This window comes from Oryctolagus cuniculus, chromosome 17 (genome assembly GCF_051225735.1).
Source record: "Oryctolagus cuniculus isolate XC-2025 breed Fujian yellow rabbit chromosome 17, ASM5122573v1, whole genome shotgun sequence".
Taxonomy (NCBI): Eukaryota; Metazoa; Chordata; class Mammalia; order Lagomorpha; family Leporidae; genus Oryctolagus; species Oryctolagus cuniculus.
Window position 1 is genome coordinate 26,363,094 of NC_142883.1, and position 18,208 is coordinate 26,381,301.

General features: G+C 55.9%; 1 protein-coding gene and 1 long non-coding RNA gene across 12 annotated transcripts in view; both read left to right on the forward strand.

The window, feature by feature from the left end:
- Window positions 1–18,208, forward strand: part of MYCBPAP (MYCBP associated protein) — a 21,060-nt gene continuing 2,852 nt past the window's right edge. For 2 of the 11 annotated variants that reach the window (XR_011383277.2, XR_016224191.1), the window contains exons 1-16: window positions 41–370; window positions 8,012–8,035; window positions 8,295–8,422; window positions 8,974–9,133; window positions 9,238–9,341; window positions 10,090–10,273; window positions 10,567–10,682; window positions 11,239–11,389; window positions 12,259–12,374; window positions 12,465–12,580; window positions 13,365–13,476; window positions 14,555–14,744; window positions 15,159–15,346; window positions 16,237–16,383; window positions 16,883–17,287; window positions 17,645–17,804. Coding sequence is in view for 8 of the 11 variants with exons in the window: in XM_089318164.1 (XP_089174290.1) it covers window positions 295–370; window positions 8,012–8,035; window positions 8,295–8,422; window positions 8,974–9,133; window positions 9,238–9,341; window positions 10,090–10,273; window positions 10,567–10,682; window positions 11,239–11,389; window positions 12,259–12,374; window positions 12,465–12,580; window positions 13,365–13,476; window positions 14,555–14,744; window positions 15,159–15,346; window positions 16,237–16,383; window positions 16,883–17,287; window positions 17,645–17,917 (2,490 nt within the window). In the remaining 3 variants the exon portion in view is untranslated. Of the gene's footprint in view, window positions 371–8,011; window positions 8,036–8,082; window positions 8,214–8,294; window positions 8,423–8,973; window positions 9,134–9,237; window positions 9,342–10,089; window positions 10,274–10,566; window positions 10,683–10,869; window positions 11,114–11,238; window positions 11,390–12,258; window positions 12,375–12,464; window positions 12,581–13,048; window positions 13,477–14,554; window positions 14,745–15,158; window positions 15,347–16,236; window positions 16,384–16,882; window positions 17,288–17,644; window positions 17,961–18,208 lie in introns of those variants that run through there. The other 9 variants (XR_016224190.1, XM_051825541.3, XM_089318162.1 and 6 more) reach the window with 8 other exon arrangements.
- LOC149121161 (uncharacterized) lies at window positions 7,067–7,917 on the forward strand. The gene is made up of 2 exons (XR_016224192.1): window positions 7,067–7,188; window positions 7,373–7,917. It is a non-coding gene; the product is annotated as an uncharacterized LOC149121161 (long non-coding RNA).

Below are 18,208 nucleotides of genomic sequence, written 5' to 3' on the forward strand. Positions count from 1 at the left end.
GCTCGCGGCGCCGCCTGTGACGCCACGGACCGAGCCCGGGGGCGTTCTCGGGGTCGGCCGGCGCGAGGAGCCGCCTGTGGCGTGCGCGTGGCCGCGGCCTGAAGATGAACGGGACTTCCAAGCAGTCTCCGCTCAAGCTGGGTGGGTGCGCGCCCCCGCGCGGGGCCTGGTTGCTATGGACGCAGCCGCGGCCGCTGGCGGGCGGGGGCGCGCAGGGCCGCGGGGGGTGCCGCGCAGCCTCCGTGTCCCCGGGCCCGGCGGCTCAGGCCCACGCTCACAGCCCGGGGCGGCACCATGAAGTCTCTCAAGAAGGAATCCCGCCTCAGAATACCTGCGAACAAGTTCATGGAGCCCACAGAGAGCGTCAAAGGTTGGCGCTGGCTGCCTTAGGCGTCCAGGAGAACCGGACAGGGCCCGGGGTTCTTAGGATGGGGGCCAGGTCACGGGCCCTGGTGGGTGGGGGATGACTTCGGGGGAGGAGGTTTAAAGATTACCGGGAAGTGGCCTTGGGTGCCATGGGCAAGGCAGGGACCCTGGGGAGGGAAGGCGCGCAGTGCAGCGGGCCTTGGCAGAGGGACGCGGGGCTTCGGACAGCAGCGGTGGGCAGGTGGCCTTGGGTGGGAAGGCACCTCCAACCCAGTGTAAGGGAGGTAACCAGGAGGCAGGCTCCCCTGGCTGGGTGAGTGCAGAATAGCCAGAAAAGGCTTTAAGGCTAGGAGGGTCAGGAATGGCGCCCCTGGGGAGAGGAATTGGGGTGATGAAACCCAGCACCTGGGTGTGTATCCTTGCGCGGGTGTCACCGAAGAGCCTGCTGGAAACACCCAGAAGGAAGCCCGGCTGGGCTCCTTGTTTCCCGCCCGCCGTCTCCTGCCACATGCCTCTTTGCAGCCGCTGGGGCGCTTGTCCAGCTTGGTTAACCCGGAAGGAATCGCTAGATGGGACTGCTTCCTGGTCTCCACAGCTGCCCCGTGGCTCAGATGGGAGAGTCACAGGGTGTGTGACAGCAGGCTGACCCCCCAGCAACGGGTTCCCAATTGCAGCCCGCCCCTCTTCAATCTTTCTTCACTGTTTCCCTTTGCCCAGTGCTACTATATGTGAGCCCTGAGCCGGTCAACAGGGGTGTCAGTATTTACTGTGTGAACTTGGTCCTCATAGAAAGGCACATGGGGGGAAAGAATGTGGGGGAGTGGGTGTAGGGGCATCTGCTGCCGTGGTTAAGCTGCTGCTTGGGATGCCTGCATCTCATTGGAGCACCTTGGTTCAAGGCCTAGTTCCACTTCTGATTCCAGCTTCCTTCTAATGGATACACTGGGAGGGGGCAGATGATAGCTCAAGAAATTGGGTCCCTACCACCTACATGGGAGACTGGAATTGAGTTTCTGGCTCCTGGCTTCACTCTGACCCAGTCCTGGCTATTGCAGGCATTTGGGGGAGTGAACCAGTAAATGGAAGGTCTCTCATTCTCTGCCTTTCTTTTTTCTTTCTTTCTATTTTTCTTCTTCTTTTTATTTATTTATTTGAAAGGCAGAATAAGAGAGAGAGAGAGAGAGAGAACAAGCTTCTATGTGCTGGTCTACTCCCCAAATGGCTGCAACAGCTGGGGCTGGGCCTGGCTGAAGCCAGGAGTCAAGAGCTTCATCTGTCTCCCACTTGGGTGGCATGGGCCCAAGAACTTGAGCCATGTTGTACTTCTTTCCCAAGCACATTAGCAGGGAGCTGGATCAGAAGTGGAGAGTGGAGCAGCTGGGCCTTGAACCAGTGCCCATATGGGATGCTAGCGTTGCAGATGGCAGCTTAACCCTCTGTGCTACCATGCTGGTCCCTCTCTCTGCCTTTCAAATAAAATGAAAATTTTAAAAGAAGAAGAAGAAAGAAGCTCAGAGTCTAATGAGGACATTCTGACAAATGTAGAAATAGAAATGCTTGGATACAGGCACCCATTGGGGATCAGGAGGGCAAAGCACCAACCCTTGGATGCTAGAGTTAGGAGAAGGTTTTCTGAAGAAGGTGCCATTTATGGAAGACTTTAAAAAAAAAAAAAAAAAAAAAAAAAGGAGCAGCAGCAGCTTGCTTTTGCTCTTCAAGGTCTAGAAAGCAGCGTTAAGTTCTCGGAGCTGTGAGCATGGGAGCCAGAGGGGCTGCCTAGGGAGGCAGGGGCCCAAGCATGAAAGGGCGAGAAAGGCTAGGTGTGCTCTTGCCGGCCCTTGGAAGACCCAGCCTGGCGTCCTGGGGAGAGCTCAGAGTGAGGGGAGGGCCAGGCAGGCCTGGGGCCAGGGGGCTCCCTGGGAGGCCCAGAAAACCAACAAGCGCTTGGTAGCTTTTCAGCATGGCTTTTTTTTTTTTTTTTTTTTTTTTTTTTTTTTTGATGCTTCTTCATAGTACAAAAGGCCGATGCTGTTTCGTGACACACTTTCTAATAGTTGAGAGAGAAAAATGTCTGGTCCCCCTTTTCCAAGGGTAGTCCAGCCTCTCCTAGCCACCGCCTCCTGCTCACCTAGTTTCTGGGAGACTGTAATCAGATTTGAACTTTCTTCTGTAAACAAATCAAGGAACGATCTCTCACTGCGTGTTTATTTTTAACAAGGAGAGATTTCGTTTAGTCAAATAGCCCTTGAGTTAAGAACATGCACCTGAGTGAGGAGGGGAGCCAAAAGCGTTGAACTTGAGCGTTACCTTTCTTCCTTAGCTGTCTCTCAGGGAAGCCTGTAATGTGGTAAGGACAGTGCTCCCCCCACCTCCCACGCCACAATGCAGCTAATCATCCTGTGCTGTGTTTCTCAAAAATGCAGGCGAGTCTGGTGCCTGTGAATTTGTTTAGGGGCCTGAGAGCCCTTTTGAGTGCCAGGTCTCTCCCTGGTCTTGTTGCTAAGAAACAGAAAAGTTTGGTCCCAGCAGTATCAGACCTCACTGTCTCCCCCACCCCGCCCTGCCCTGCCCCCATAAAGCTCTGCCTGGTGGGGACAGTCCCCACCTGGGTTCCTTCAATGCAGCCCTGAAGTCAGAGTTTCCCAGAGACTTCAATCAACCCTAAAAAAGAGAAACATTTAGGTAAAATAAGACGCAGAAACAGAGTCCAGGGTTCTTTCTCCGTAGTCCCTCCTCTCCCACCCCTCACCCTCACCCCACCTGAGCCCCTGCCCCCGCGGAGTTGTCATCCCAATGCCCCATGGAAGGGGCTGGCTCCTTCAAGCCCCTCAGCTTGGGTTTCAGCAGCAGGACAGCCCGCCCCACCGCGGGCAGTCCTGGAATGAGCCCTGGGGCTCCTCCTTTCTGGCCGGTCTCCCCAGTTTGCCTTTGCCCCTCGGTCCACCTGGCTGCCTCTTGGGTGGACCATTTGGAAACGCTAACTCTCACCCGCTCTTTCTCCTGGACCGCAGATCGGATGACTGAACCATCCTCTTAGAGCCCCCATGCCCTGGTTTCCTTCTCATGCCCAACAACACCCCCCCCACTCCGGCAAGCCTTGCCCTGCCACGCTCGGCCCTGTCTCCAGCGGTGCCCGGGCTGTGACCCCCCTGGAACATCTGCGTTTACTGCTCCACCTGTACAAAGCCTGCCTCTCCTTCAAGGCCCGACCTAGTCTGGGAAGCCACCTCTGCGGCTGCTCCTCTGAACCTTCTTTAGAGCCCCACACTGTGTGATCCCACGGATCCGTTCCCCCTTTGATGTCTGACCGAACCTATTGCCTGTGCCGCTAACGCAGGCTCCTGGAGCGTCAGGGTTGCTGGCTGTGTCTGCCTCGTTCTTCAGTTCCTCAAGAGAAGGAGACATTTCATTTGGAAAATATTTTTTTATTCTAGCTTAAAGGCTGCAAGAGAAATCTCCCATCCTCAAATGCCTGCATTAGCCAGGAGCCAAGAACTCAGTCCAGTCTCCCATGTGGGTGGCAGGGACTGAAGCACCTCAGCCGTCATCTGCCTCGCAGGGTGCACATTAGCAGGAAGCTGGAATGGCAACTGGAGCCGGGACTGGAACCCAGCCTCCCATCCAGTATGCGATGCAAGAGTCCCAACCGGTGGCTTAGCCACTGCACTGTCCCTTTTAAACTTTTTTTTTTTTAAGATTATTTATTTGAAAGGCAAAGTTACGGGGGTTGGGGGTGAGCTTCCATCTGCTAGTTCACTCCTCAAATGGCTGCAATGGCCAGGGCTGGGCCAGGCCGAATCCAGGAGGCAGGAGTTTCCTCCAGGTCTCCCATGTGGGTGCAGGGGCCCAAGGACCTGGACCGTTCTCCGCTGCCTTCCCAGGCACATTAGCTTGGAGTTGGATTGGAGGTGGAGCAGCCAGGACTCGAACTGGCACCCATATGGGATCCAGTACTGCAGGCTGTGGCCTAAGCTGCTGCACCATAGTGCTGTCTTCGCCCTTCCACTTTAAACTTTCATCCCATCTTCTCTACAGTTTATGACATGCAGGAGGTGTTTGGTAAACATTTTCTAGGATGAATTTGACTTTGTATATATTTTAATAAATGGTTTATTAACTAAAACACCCAGTTCCCTGCCTGAACACTGATATATTACATTCAAGATGACTTTCTCAGAAAAACCTCAGACCAGGATTTCCCTGCCTAATTCAGTCGGATGCAAACATGAAAAACTAGTTTCTCCATCCCTGGAGCAATGGGGGCATTGGTCGTCAGTGGTGAAGGTTTGTATTTATTCATACGTGGTAATTACACCCCCACCAGTAACAAACATGCTTCAGGAGATGTTTCTCTCCTTGGGAAGATATAGGTGCAGCCAAGATGCAGAGGAAGCAAATGTCCTGGAAATATAAATAATTAATAGTACCAAGATATTTATAAAAGCAAAACTTCAGGGGCTGGCGCTGTGGCGCAGCCGGTTAAAGCCCTGACCTGAAGTGCCAGCATCCCATATGGGCGCCGGTTCTAGTCCTGGCTGCTCCTCTTCTGATCCAGCTCTCTGCTATGGCCTGGGAAAGCATTAGAAAATAGCCCAAGTCCTTGGGCCCCTGCACCCACATGGGAGACCCTGAAGAAGCTCCTGGCTTCTGGCTTTGGATCAGCGCAGCTCCAGCTGTTGTGGCCATCTGGGGAGTGAACCAGCGGATGGAAGACCTCTCTCTCTGTCTCTACCTCTCTCTCTGTAACTCTGTATTTCAAATAAATAAAATAAATCTTTAAAAAAATTCTAAAAAAAAAGCAAAACTTCAGGGTGGTGTTTGGTGTAGTGTCGCTCCCCCTCTTCATGGAGGAACGACACTAAACCCTGCCTAGGCTTCATATCCAAGTCACGGCACCATTATGTCGGTCCCCCTCTTCGTGGAGGAACGACACAGGACCCTGCGCTGTTCTTTTGTCTGCTCGGCCCTTCCCGGGTTTGCTGCTGGTTCTTCCCGGGTTGGCTACCGTCCCTCCACCTCCGTGGAGGGGCGGTTCCCCCTGCCACTTTCCCCACTTCCGCGGGGGAGCGGCACACCGCCGGACGGCTCTATCGTGGGCTGCACAGGTGTTCCTTCAGATAGATGTTCCCGGTGCATGTTGTCTTTCTCCTCCTTTATAGTCCTCTTCCACCAATCCCAACTCGGCTGCCCACACGCCGAGTACGCTGCTCTCCTCCAATCAGGAGCAGGTCCTGCTGTTTATTGGTTGAACTGGAGGCAGCTGTGTAGAAGCTGTTTCCTCCTCTCCCAGCGCCATATTGTGGGAGAGCAGATGCATAGAATAAGTCTTAATTCCAGTAACTTAGTCTAGTCCGAGTTGCTCCCAGTTGCTCCCCACAGTGTAGCAGCTCCATTGCCACTTGAGGTGCCTGCGTCCCTCTTCAGAGTATCTGATTTGAGCCCTGGTTAAACCGCTTTCACTCCGGCTTCCTGCAAATGTTCTCGGGAGGCAGCAGAGGATGGCTGTGTCTCCTCCGTGGGAAACCCAGATGGAGTTCCAGGCTCTTGGCTTTGATCTGGCCTAGCCCTGGAGCCTGCAGGCATTTGGGATGTGAACCAGTGGATGGAAGATACCTCTCTCCCTCTTTCTCAGTCTCTCTGCCTTTAAAATAAAATAAAAAAAAAACATTTAAAAAGCAAATCTTCAAGTGGTACCAATTCTCTTGTGGACTGCCACCAGCTTCAGTGAGTTTGTGTAGAGGAGAGGTGGGAGTAGAGCTTAAAGCCCAAGGCTAGGCTGAATTTAGAGTTAGGTTTGGAATGATTCTGACTTGGTGGTGTGCTTATTTTACCATCGATTATATGGACATTTCTTTAAAAGATAGTTTGATTTTGTGAACCCGCACACCTGCCATGATGCTTTTAATGATACTAAAAGACTGGGCTACTGTGAGAAGCAATGGATAAAGCCAGACTTTGTTTTATTTATTTATTTATTTGAAAGAGTTACAAAGAGGGAGAGAGAGATTGTCCATCTGCTGGTTCACTCCCCAGATGGCCGCAACAGCCAGGGCTGGGCAAGGTCCAAGCCAGGAGCTTCTTCTGGGTCTCCCACACCAGTAGCAGGGGCTCAAGCACTTGAGCCATCATCTGCTTCTTTTCCCAGGCTCATTAGCAGGGAGCTGGATCAGAAGTGGAGCAGCCGGGACATGAACCAGCACTCGTATGGAATGCAGGCGCTGCAGGCGGAGACTTAACCTGTTGTGCCACAGCACTGGCCCCCAGACTCTGTTTTAAACGCCCTGAAGTCAGGAGGCAGGCTTTCCTGGGCTTGTTTTGTGAAAGGCCTTACCTGAGATCATCCTGAACTAGAGGGCAGAAGACAGGGTGGCCATGGAACCCGGGGAGCCCTGAGTGGGAGGCAGGCAGGGAACGCGTCCTCTCCTGCCTGGTGAGTTGTCCATGCCCAGCTCTGGTGACTGCTTGTGAGCAAGGCCTGTTCCCCTGACTTTTGTCCAGTGCGGTCCGTAAGCCGCCATCGGTATCCATCACGCCCTTACTGTGGCAGACTCCTAAATGCTCTCGTCTCCACATGGCGCCCCCGGTCCATCCTTTGTTGAGCCCTTCCGGTGACTCACCGAGCTCCGGGGTATGGCTCCCACTTCCTCTCCGGCTCTTGCTTCCCACCTGCCACCTCGCTATGCTCCAGCTATTTAAAAACACATGCTTGGTGTTGCAGGCGTGGGTCTATGCCACTCTTGCCTCCAGGCCCCTCGATGCCGTTCCCTTGGGAATGCCTGCTGCCTGTGCCGTTTCCCTGGCCTTCATCCTTCGGCTCTCACTGTAAGCATCGCCTCCTGAGCAAGCCCTCTCTGACCCCACAGGTGCCCCCGTAGTCGCTGGGCATGAGCTTTTTGAGATCTGGAACTAGCACAGTTCCTGGCACATAGGTGCTGCTTGAACGGTCTTTATTAAAGGAAATAATATGGAACAAGTGCTCCATGGAGTGTGTTGCCTTTCCCCCCAGAGCACCTGCATTTGAACCAGTGCCTTAGGAAATCCGATGCCTTCACCCAGAAGAAGAGATCAGCGCCAACACTGAAGGAGGCCAGGAAAACATCTAATCCACTGGCCCCAAATCAACAGCGTCAGAATCACCCAGAGTTTTAAAAAGCACAGCTCCCCAGCTCGCCAGCCCTGGCTCCACGAAGGAGCCAAGAAGTGGTATTTAGGGGGCCTGGCTTTGGGGTGCAGTGAGTTAAGCAGCCTGTGTGGTGTTGGCATCTCATAAAACGCTGTTTCAAGTCCAGGCTGTTGTACTTCCAATCCAGCTCCCTGCTAATGCACCAGGAAAAGCAGCAGAAGATGGCCCAAGTGCTGGGGTCCCTGCACCCATATGATTGACGCAGACAGGGTTGCAGGCTCCTGGCTTGGGCCTGGCCATGGCTCAGCCGTTGTGGCCATTTAGGGAGTGAATCAGCAGGTTCACCCTCTAACTCTATGTAGACCATGTCGGCCTCTCACTCTGTAACTCTGCCTTTCAAATAAATAAGCTAGTCTTAAAAATAAAAAGTTGTATTTCTAAAACTCTCCAGGAAGATTCTGGGGCAGTCGTGGGATTCATATTTGGGAAACACTGATTTAGCCCAACTTCTTGTTTTCACAGATGGGAAGACTGAGGCCTACAGAGGTTAAGTGATATGTACCCAGCGTTGTCCAGCTTTAAGTCACATGGCCTGAAATGGAACAGCTGCTTGTCTCCGTCCTGGCTACTGGAGCTTCAGTCCCTGGCAGACCAGAGGGAGGGGGCGGGGGAATGCTGCCCGGCCTCTGCTCCCCTGCCGGCGGCCTTGCAGTCTAATCGAGATGTGTGGTTTGTTTGGGTTTTTTAACAGTTATACATACAGGAGAAATTCTTTAAGCACTTAGAACTTTCTGCTTCTCTTCAGAAAAGAAGCGGCCAAAGGTCCCTGAGCAGCCCACACCCCCCATTCAGGAAGAGCCTGAGCCTGTTAGCAATGTCCTACAAGGAGATGATATTCTCGCCTTGGCCATTAAGACAGAAGACCTGAAGAAGGTAGGGATGGGGCCCTCCTGCGCAGTCTGGAACAGCAGCCACGCCCACAGCCTCTCCACCTGCTCCCTTCTCACAGGGAGGGGCACATTCCATGGAAAAATCCATTGAACACGGATCCTCTTCACCATAGCACCTAAAGGAGTCTAGTATGTTGTATGTTTTTACCACGTCCAAGATTCGTACAGAGCCACAGGCAAATGAGAGCGAGAGATGTCATGTGTCCCAGAAAGGCAGGCAGGTGGCCACCTCCCCATTTCGCAGGTCGGAAAATGAGTTTTGGCAGCAAGGTCACAGATGTGGCTGAAGCTGTTAAACCCTGCCCCCACACTCCACCTGGAAGAGGCAGCAGGTGTTAGGGCTTTGCCTCCAGGACGTTAGCAATCATGTGTCTGTGACACAGGCCTCTCCTCCAGAGAACATATGGACAGGGCTGGAGAAACAGATTTGTCAGCCCTCAGGAATGCCACCGAGAACTGGGCCAGAGGAGACGGCCGGTGCTCTCCCTCCTCCCCGCCTCAGCTGGAAGCCGCCTCTGTTTCCTCTCTCTTTAGCAACACATTCCTCGTCTTACGGAAACGGAAGACAAACCTGTCATCACACAGAAATTCATCATCCGAAAACTCAAACCCAAGGATGCTCGCAGGAAGGTCTGCCGCTTGGTAGCGCATCCGGCTAGTCCAGATGTCATCACCAAGCCCCTGGACTACTATGGTAGGCCCAGGCTGGGCCCCGGCCCCGCCGGCCTGTGATTTCGTGGGCCCGCCCTGGAGTGGTTTCTATCAGCCTGTCCTCCCTTCCCTCCCCTGCCCCTTCAGGTCCAGGCAACAGCTTCGGGAGCCGTGACCAGATCCTGCCGCACCATATCTTGGGGAGTCTCCAAGACTTTAAGAGGATAGCAGTTGCTCGGGGGAATACCCAGGTGGGTTTACACAGAGCTGCCGCAGGAGAGATGTGACCGAAGGCCTTTCAGTCCCTGCCCGGCAGAGCTGCGCAGGGCGGGGTTAGAGACACAGTCCTGTGTCTGGGCCTGGAGTTGGAGGTGCTAGCTGACCCTCCGCTGAGACACCCACTTCCATAGCGAGTCGCAGAAGCCAGTGCGCGCGCCTCAGCTGCCAGAGACGTCCTGTGTGATGGCACTGAGGTTGTTTCGTGCAGCCCAGCAGCGGGTCTGGGTGGGCTGAGGCCTCAGGCCTGAGGGTCCCTGCTCCTTGTGTCCCCCTCCTCTTCTGTTACCCTGCTACATTTCTCCTCCTGGAGCTGGCCCACTCTTGCACACACCCCTTGGGTGGCTTTCCCAGCATGCCAGGCTTCTGTCCATCTCTCAGGTACCAGGGGACCTGGGGTCATGCAAATAAAACAAAACAGGCTCAGCTACCCCTGGTGAAGGTGGCAGTTATCAGTTGTGAGGACAACCACGCTAGAAGATGTTGGCCACAGTCTTAGAACAGAAGTCTCCTGTCTGGAGGGGACAGGACTGGCAGCCACTTCCAAGGCCTTCTTCTGGCTACGGGCTCTATTTGTTGTCAGCCGCCACCCTGGGGTCCTGAAGAAGGGGACTTCTCGGCAGAGCAGGACAGCAGCAGGGATCCAGGTGGCGAGAAGTCTCTGCTCAGCCCGAGTCCAGAGCCTTCCCCCCACCCTCCGCCTGCCCACGTTCTGCTTTGCAGCTGGCTGAACTCATCCACAGCCCGCCCTGTCTGTTGACCCTCATCTCAGCTAAAGAAGAATCGAAGCAGAAGACCCCAAAGGAAAAGAAGAGACTTCCCTGGGCCCCACCTCCCAAGCACAACTTTCTGAAGAACTGGCAGCATCACCTAGCCCTGCGCAAGAAGCAGCAGGGAGCCCTCAGTGGTGAGCAGGGTGGGTGGGGCTCCCGCCTGGCCTCCACCCACCATGCGGTGCGGACTCTGGCCTGGTTGTTTTTTTTTTTTCCTCTCTCTTTTGACCTGTTCAGAATCTGATGTGGACTGACCACATTTGTGCTGTTCACTCCCAAGAGCTTCTCACTCTTAAGTCTTAGTAGGTCCCCAAATTAGCCCAGTGACTGGGACTGCTCTACGTGGCCCTCTGCAGGGCCCCTGTGTGTTCTGACCTGGTGGAAGGGTTGCATTCACGTGCCCCTATCTCTCTCTCTCTCTCTCTAGAACACCTGAAGAAGCCAGTCAGTGAGCTGCTGATGCACACTGGGGAGACCTACAGACAGATCCAGGAGGAGCGAGAGTGCATCGACCGTTCACTTCCAACACAGCATGATGGGAAAGTGAGGATGGCCATTCCCAGGAGCCTGGAGCCCCTCCAGCTGTGGCTGGGGGGAGGGAGGGGCGGATCCTGGACACCGAGGCTGGCCTGTCTCAGTTTACAAAGTTGGGGATCAGTTACAAAGCATCGTCAAGCCTGGAGGCCTTTATGGTCCTAGTGTTGGGTGTTGGGGGACCTGTCGGTTAAGTGATTCAGCCTATGGTAGTCACTGGTAGTCAGTTTGAAGAGGAAGCTATCGCAGGCACTGAGTTACCAGAGCAGGCTTAGCCTTTGTCTCCCAGAAGCTTAGACTCCAGCTTTTGGACCACGCCAGGCACCCTGCTGAAGTCTGCTCTGTCACTGCTGTGCCCGCAGCAGCCCGCGCCAGGTGTAGGCCGCACCGGGGCAGCCTGCAGACTGGAGAGAGAGTGCGGCTGTTTTCTTGGGGCAGCAGTGAGTTCCCCAGAGGGAGCATCTGCAGTCTGTGCTGCCCCTGTCTGTCCAGCTTCCCCCAGCCTCTGGCCCAGGCAGGTGTTGGAGCGTTGAGGTGCTCAGAGTTGTCCGTCTTCCCTCGCCAGGCCTATGAGGAGCCCGGTGGGTTCTGGGCACCGCTGGAATACCTGGGCAATGAGATGACAGGTCTGCTCATGACCAAGACAAAAACGCAGCGTGGCCTGGTGGAACCAGTCACACACATCAGGAAGCCCCGCTGCATCCAGGTGGAGACAGGTGAGGAGCAGGACGGCTGCCAGCTGGCCTCTGGGGCCTGGGCCCAGAGTCAGGGCAGTGCAGCCGTAACCACTGTGGCTCTGCTGTGAGACAAACCTGGGACTGCTTCCTAGTTCCGTGTTGTGTTAGGTAAGCCCCAGAACCTTCTCTTGAGCAGAATGGTGATGGGAGCGGTAGGGAAGGCAGAGGAGCAGTACAGCACGGGGCAGCCGCACGCAGCTCCTGGAGCCCTGCAGGCCAGCAGTGTAGACAGCCTCCTGGGTTGTGAAAATGAGTGTGGAAAAGGGTTTTATAAATAGCTTTTATATTGATTATATGTTGAAATAACCATATTTTGAATATATTGGATTAAAGAAACTGTAACTAACATGAATCTCACCTGCTTTTTGCTTCTTAAAACAAAACAAAACAAAAAAACCCTTTCCATGTGACATCTAGAACGTTCAGGATGATGCAGGTGGATGCGCTCTGTTTCTGTCAGCCCTGCTCGAGCCTGCCTGACACAGCCTAGGGTTCGGGTCCCAGCTGTCTTGGGCTTGTGAACCCCAGAGAGTTTGTTTACCTGCTCTGACCTCAGCTTCTCTGGTTTAGAGGGTAAAACGAGGGAACTAAGAGGCCCTGGCCCATGGGGCAGCACAATGGTGCTGTGGTGATTTTTTGCCATGATGCAAATGTTGGGTTGTTTGGAAGTTCGTTTTGCAGGAGGTTCTGGGCGAGAGCACCGGAGTCCAGCTGTCCCTGGGAAGCTGTATTTTTCACCCTTCCCAGAAATGGTGCTGGGCCGGTCTCCCTCAGAGCCTGTGAGAAGTGGGGCGGGAAGGGGAGGCCCAGCAGCCCGTGCTGAGGGTCCCGGGACCGGCACGCTCCAGGGTTGCTGGCCCAGAGGGACGCTTGGTACCGCTACACCTGGGACCGGAGTGTGTTTCTGATGTACCGGCGCAAGGAGCTGCAGGGCCTCCCAGCAGAGCGAGGCCTGAGCCAGCAGGTGGGTCATGCATCCCTGCCCTAGTCTAGGCCCCTTCGGGTGGTGCCTGGCTTCCGGCAGCTAAATCTGTCACTTCTCGGTCTCTCGGAGGACACCGATGGCCTGGAGGTGGTGGGCAGAGGGCAGCTCCCCTCGGCTGTGGCAGCGGAAGACAGCACAGCATTTGAGAGGAGCCAGGAGAGCTCCTCTGAAGACACGGTGCATCTGTGAGTCCAGCCGTGCCCCGGGAGAGAAGCCGAAGCGAAGCAGTGAGGGGCACCCCCCTCGCTGAGACCAGGCCACGGCCATGGCAGCCTCTGCAGCGGCGGCTGCCCCTCCTCCGGCCCATTCCCGCACCCGTGCTGGCTTTCCCTCGCCATCTGCTCCTCTGCAACGAGCCGCTCTGAATGGGGATTTCCCCGGCGTTCCTTTGCTGGTTATATGGGGCCCGCCGCCTCCCACTGCCGTGTACCGAGAGCCGTTCTGCTGGGAGGCTGGAAGAGGCGTGTTTCTAGAAGCCGCCTGCCCAGGGGAATGGAGCTCCGAGGTGCAGGGCAGAGCTGGCATTCCTCGAGCCTGGCTGGCAGCCCTCTGTGTGGGTTCTGTGGGGCATGACCACGGCAGTTTTGCAGATAATAACTCCTGGGTTTTTCCTTTTTCTTTCTATTTTTAAGATTTATTTTTGTATTTCAAAGTCAGAGCTACAGAGGAAGAGAGAGAGAAAGGACTCATCTACTGGTTCACTCTCAAGATGGCCACAGCAGTCAGGGCTGGGCCAGGCTGAAGGCAGCAGCCAGGAGTTTCTTCTGGGGCTCCCGTGTGGGTGGCAGAGACCCAAGTACTTGGGCCATCCTCCACTGCTTTCCCAGGCCCACAGCAGGGAGCGGGGTCGGAAGTGGAGCAGCTGGGGCATGAACCGGCGCCCATCTGGGATGGCGGCGTCACAGGCGGCAGCTTCACCCGCTATGCCACAGCACCACAATGGCTGCCCCTCCTGGGGTTTTCTTACAGAGACTTACTGGCCAGTTACCCTGATGCGGTCTCCATGCCTATTCTTGGCCCCTCTCTGCTGTTCTGTGGGAAGCCGGCTTGCTGGATCAGAGGCAGCAACCCACAGGACAAGGTACAGCCACCTTCACCCTCGCTCACCTACAGGAAGGGCCTCCCCTGCCGGTGCGGCCCCAAGGTGACCCTGCAGTCACAAGGAGCCGGCTCAGGCTCTTATTTGCATTTTTATCTGGTCATACACTCAGCGTGTCTGAAAATGGTAACAGCAACACTAACCTGAGCAAGAATAAAATCACAAGGCTGAAAAGAGAGTGTCACAAGCCATCCGGTAGCCTTCAGCTTTGTTAATAAGCAAGCTCTCTCACACAGGTATTCCTTTTTAAAGTCATTAGTTTATTTTTATTTCTTTGAAAGGCCAAGACAGAGAGATCTTCCAGCTGCCAGTTCACTCTCCAAATGCCCACAACACCTGGTGCTGGGCCAGGCTGAAGCCAGGCGCCCAGAACTCAATGTGGGCCTAGCACTTGGGTGGCAGGAACCCAGCTACTTGAGCCATGACTTGCTGCCTCCCCGGGGGTGTACATCAGCAGGAAGCAGGAATTGGAAGCTGGGCTGGGTGCTCCCAATCTGGGATGCAGGCATCCCAAGTCTTAACTACTGCATTGAACGCCCATCTCTTAAGAAGCTTCTAAAATATTCTTCAGAAACTAAGGAACAGCAATCTCTTTTTTGTTCTTTGTCTTTTAAAGATGTTTTTATTTGAGAGAGTTTCCATCCGCTGGTTCGCTCCCCAGATGGCCACAATGGCTGGGGCTAGGCCAGGCCGAAGCCAAGGGCCAGGAGCTTCTTCCAGGTCTCCCATGTGGGTGTGAGGGCCCAAACACTTGAGCCATCTGCTGCTGCTTTCCCAGGCCATTAGCAGGGAGCTGCATTGGAAGTTGGAGCAGCCAGGACTCAAACCTTCGCCCATATGGGATGCCAGCATTGCAGGTGGCAGCTTTACCTGCTATACCACAATACTGGCCCCAAGAGCAGGAGTCTTGATTGGCTATAAACTCTAACTTCACTGGGGTATGATGCCACTCTGGGAGTAGCCAGACATGGGACGTAGGACCTTGGGTGCTAAACCCAGACAACTGCCCCTCCCCCAGGGCCTCCCACAGAGACTTTGCTCACACCCCTCCCTTCCCCAGAGGCATGTCGGAATTGGCGTGTGCCTGACCTTTGAGACCGTGGAAGGGGAGAAAACATCTTCAGAACTGACCGTGGTCAACAATGGCACGGTGGCCATTTGGTATGACTGGCGGCGGCGGCCCCAGCGGGACTCTTTCCAAGCTATGAAGAGGAATAGGATGCAGCGGTTTTACTTTGACAACCGGGAAGGTACCTAGGAGGGGCTGCCCGTCTGCTGGCTCCTGGCTGGTCTGGCTTGGTCCTCGGGGTCTGGGAGATGCCAAAGTCTCCTTCGTGCACATCTGAGCCCCTCTTCCACGTTGTCTTTGTCAAATGCATGATCGATCGGATCATCCGTGTCTGCAGACAGAGCTACGGGCTCAGTCACCCACCTGGACAGGCCTGGGGCTGGAGGACCCCACCTGCTTGCCTGGGGCTGCCCCAGGTTTTACCTTCTTCCCCTGGAAACCTCTCCCAGGGGAAACAGTCCTTTGGTCATCTGACCTGGGGCTTAGTTAGATGCGTGTGCATGGCTGAGGGCTCAGTTAACAGCCAACGTGCAGGCTTCGTTAGTGCAGGCTCTGCCAGTTCCTCCTCATTGCAAACCTCTGTCTCTTCACTCAGGTGTGATTCTGCCGGGAGAAACCAAGAACTTCATCTTCTTCTTCAAGTCTTTGACTGCTGGCATCTTCCGGGAATCCTGGGAGTTTGGAACCCATCCCACCCTTTTGGGAGGGGCTCTCCTGCAGGTCAATCTCCATGCGATCTCCCTGGCCCAGGACATTTTTAGAGACGAGAGGAAGTTACTGGAGGTAAGGAAGCTGGGACTTGCGGCCCCTGTGGGCACCACGTGGGTGTCCCGGGTGCGCCTCTGCAGGGGTCTTATTTCTTCCAGGCTTAGAGTGAATTTTTCACAAACAGGTAGCTGCTGTCGCTCAGCCTAGGGCTTTGTGATGTGAAAGATGGGGTGGGAGAGGCTGGGGGAGGGAGAGCTTGAGGCCCCACCAGGCGTGGCCCCCACTGGGTTAGAAAGGAATGAGACGGATCCTGGATGTGGAGACGGCATGGAAGTTCCTACCTGGGTCCAGACAGAACAGATGAGCCTTCACGTTGGTGTGTACTGGGTTCACTGCTGTGTGCTACTGTGTTTAACTGATAAGACTTCAAAACCAGAGAGAGCAATTTAAAGAGAGGGGCACATCTGCCCGCCCTCCCGCTCCGGGAGCTGACACAGTGGAGTGAATGTGAGGTGGGACCTGGGACTCGGCCACCTGCCCGGGGTTTCGTGGTGTGGCCCCCTTTGCCCTCTGTGGGGCTGTCTGTGGGCTGCTGTGGCCGATGCCCCACCCCTGGGTTTTGGTGACATCGTGTGGCCAGCCATGGTTCTCAGTGGCACCCACACCCTGCGCCCCTGCCCCCTCTTCCTAACCCGGCGGAAGCACTGTGTTCTGGGACCCACAAGGAGCAGAGCTTCCCTGGGACTGCTCCTCTTGTGTCTTTTTCCTCCCTCTTCAGAGTGTCTGGGGAGACCCAGAGGGGAGCCTTGGAATAGGGGTGCGCATGCATGCGAGAGAGGGAGGCAGACAGTGGCGGGAACTTGATCCGCCGGAAGGTGCAGATCCCAGGGGGTCTGGTTCCTGTCAGCACTGCACGGGTTTTGTGAGCTTGGGCTGCCATCTTGTGCCACTCTCCTTTCCCCCAGAGAAAACTGGCTTCCCAGGAGGCACTCAGCATTGCCAAGAGCCTGTTGCCGGAGCTGCTGATGGGAGTCTTGACCCCGGAGCCCACGCCGCTAGCTACGGACACCTGTCTCACCGAGGAGGACTTGTTCCACCACCGGAATCCTCGGGTACCAGCCTGGCCCTGGCCCTGGCCCTGCGTGAGCGCCTCGGGCGCTTGTAACAGCACACCCTGCCACGTGCCGGGACCTGTTCTGAGCGTCCGCCAGAAGTCACTCACTTGCTCCTGGGAGCCGTTCTGGGAGATGGGTCGTGCTCGGATCCTCACTTGATACTGAGGACACTGGGCTGGGACTTGAACCGGCACGCACGTGGGATGCTGGCGCTTAAGTGAGGTTCAGAACTTGACCCGAGGTACCTTAGCTAGTGAGAACAGCCCCACCAGCTCCTTTGTTGGAACCCGGTCTTACTTGGAAACACAGATTCCAAAAAGCTGCAGATGCTCTGGTTGAAGGAGAGGGAGGAAGCTGCTAAGGCCCCAGCTGTTCCTGCTGGCCTCGTCCCTGAGTGTCCTCGAGGGGACCACGGGACACTAGAGCCGGTCGCCTGCGCTCCGGGTACCTGCGCCCCAGCCTCCTGCTCACGCATCTTCTCTTGCTCCTGCTGCAGTTGCATTACCAGTACCAAGTGGTGCAAAGCCTGCACCGGCTGTGGCGCCAGTACGCGGTCCTGCTGCCCAAGGAGGCCTGGCCAAGCGAGGAGGAGCCCCTGGGCCCCAGGGCCCTGGTGACTGTGGTGCCGTCGTCCTATCTGGAGAAGACCCCGGGGAGCCATGAGCACCATAAGGTCCCGGGCTTGGAAGCTCAGCGTCAAGAGACCAAGGCCTTCAGGGACAGCCGAGATTCCGCCGGACCCCAGAAGACGGGTGCGGGGACCAAGAGTGCCCCGCAGAAGAGCATCATGGAGGAAATCCTGGTGGAGGAGACCCTGAACGTAGATGGCACCCTGAGCTCCTGGGATCTGGATGGCCTGGCCCTGCCCAAGTGGAACCTCTGCCTGGAGTACTTCAGGAAGGTGCTCGCCAGACCCTGGGAAGGGATGGTGGAGGGTGGCCCCGGTGCAGCTGGGTGCCAGTGCCCCTGCCCTGCACCACGCCAGAGGCCCCAGCAGCCCCCCTTGCCCACGGCCAGTGAGACAAACCTCCTGAGGGCGCAGCGAGAGCAAGCTCTTGAACCATCTCTTTATGCCTGGGGAACTTGGGCCACTGCAGTAAAGGAGGGGCTCCCTCTCTGACCTTGGCAAACCCTGCAGAAGGAACTCACAGCCACAGATCTCTTGGTGTGGGGAGGGGCAGCCCCCCGACAGACTCCCCAGGGCTGCATCCTCTCCTGGCTCCAACCACCTGTTCCCTGTCACCATGCCTGTCACTAGAGGCCACAGGATGCTCATGATGCCTGTGACCCTGCCAGGCAGCAGTGGCGCTCCCTGAGGAGAACCAGAGAGAGGACGCCCTGGTCAGGCTCAACAAGGCAGCCCTGGAGCTGTGCCAGGAGCAGAGGCCGGTGCAGTCCAACTTCCTGCACCAGATGTGGTAGGTGCCCCCTGCTTCCCTCCGTAGCGCCTGGCCGGGTTCCGGGGGAGGCTGTCTCAGGGCTCCGGGGCTGTGGAAAGATCTGCAGACCCACACCTGGAGCCTGCCCCTAACAGTCCCTGCCCGCCGCTCTCAAGAATACACCTTGTCGTCGTCATCGTTGTCGTCGTCTTCTTTTTTTTTTCCTTCCTATTGGAGCAGAGGAATGTAAAAGGGAGAAAGCAGAGGGCAGTGAGAAGAGGGGCAGGGCAGGGTCCATTCAGAGCACCCGCTGCTCTGCTGGTTGTGAGCCTGCACCTTGCCTATTTGGAACTTGCTCCGAGGGACTTGGGGGGGTGGCTGAATGTATGCAGATCTCCTCCCCTGGTCCTAGGCCCTTTTCTCTTGGCCACCACCTGGAAGAA